The sequence below is a fragment of the Odontomachus brunneus genome, unplaced genomic scaffold (genome assembly GCF_010583005.1).
Source record: "Odontomachus brunneus isolate Ranch 3 - 2012 unplaced genomic scaffold, Obru_v1 Obru_scaffold_086, whole genome shotgun sequence".
In the NCBI taxonomy this organism is placed as follows: domain Eukaryota; kingdom Metazoa; phylum Arthropoda; class Insecta; order Hymenoptera; family Formicidae; genus Odontomachus; species Odontomachus brunneus.
In genome coordinates this window covers 53323-54660 of record NW_022639536.1, presented here as the reverse complement: position 1 = coordinate 54660, position 1338 = coordinate 53323, and the positions used below count along the sequence as shown (strand labels likewise).

At 34.5% G+C, this 1338-nt stretch overlaps 1 protein-coding gene across 1 annotated transcript in view; it reads left to right on the top strand.

The window, feature by feature from the left end:
• The window catches only part of LOC116847979, a 785-nt gene extending 778 nt beyond the window's left edge, over positions 1 to 7 (top strand). Inside the window, exon 2 of the mRNA XM_032823639.1 lies at positions 4 to 7. Coding sequence (XP_032679530.1) covers positions 4 to 7 — 4 coding nt within the window. The remainder of the gene's footprint in view (positions 1 to 3) is intronic.
• The last annotated feature ends 1331 nt before the right edge of the window (positions 8 to 1338 follow it).

Sequence of the window (1338 nt, the reverse complement as noted above, 5' to 3'; positions counted from 1 at the left end):
CAGTTGATAGATTGGTTGAAACCCTACAACTTTTGTATTTAACATTTTCCCCTAACTCCTATAGTTTCCGAGAAAATCGGCCGTATCCAGACTTTTCGGACACCCTGTAGCTTGGCATGTTTTATGTATGATGTTGCTTACTGTTGTAATTCCTAATAGATATTGATATGACAGATGTTATACTATCACCGAATGCTAAGTATCTAAAATATCAAAAAGAAGTCTGTGAGAAGTTTAAACCTAATATTTCTAAACTAAGAATGCTTTTTACAGAACTGTAAATAGAATCATATTATTATATACAAACCTTAAAGTCAACACTAATCATTCTGGTGCAGAAATTGGATCACGCACAACATATATTGTTTACTTATTGTTGGCCCTACTAAACACAACAATTCCTCAAATTCTGTGGCGGACATGCGACAATAATTTATAAATCGCAATTCTTCTAATCGTAAAATTGGAAAGATCGCGTGATAAAATCCATACACTTCACGATTCTCAAAAATCTCTGCAATCCAGTATTTCTTTTTTCTATATTTTCTTCTTTTATTTTCTTCAATTGCAGCTATCACTGCAGTTGCTGCTGCTATATCTTTTCTGTATTTCTTACGTTAATTCTATTCGCACATTCTACCATCCACTCATAATATTTCATTAACGGCAAACATACTTTTTCCGAAACTGCTCCAAATGCTCCAATAAATATATGTAGGTTATGGCAGCGTTCCGTTATTTACTGCAAGTACTGCAAGTACTACCAACAGCGTTCCAAAATAGGTTAAAGTGCACTGCGAAAGCACTTCGATGAGTTTGTGACGTCATGAATTTGGATGTCACTTCCTGCTGCGGCTACTGCAGCGGGCGAGGTAAAGCAGTCACAGTACAAGATGGCTGCTTACATAGAGATAACCTTAATTGATAGTGAGACTAACGAATCATATACAGTAGGTGTGAATTCGGAGGATGCGGCAAGAGCTCGAAATGGTAAGGATTGTTAGTTTTTAGTTCACTGGCTGACACTTTATGTTATATATGTGAATATTGTGATTGTTATATACAGGGTGAATATTATATACCGGAACACCTGAATATCTCGAAAACAAAGCGTTGTATAAAAAAAATGTTAAATACAAAAGTTGTAGGGTTTAAAAAGATCTATTTTATGATATTAGCAGTTTGACCTTGAGTTGTGTCATAAAGATCAGGTCAAGGTCACAATGATGTTTTTAAATGGATAACCCCATTTTTTATTGTATATTCTTGTAGCTTATCTCGAGAGCTTTCCAAAACACTATACTTAAGTATTTTTTCGTTAAGTACTTTTCGAGTTAA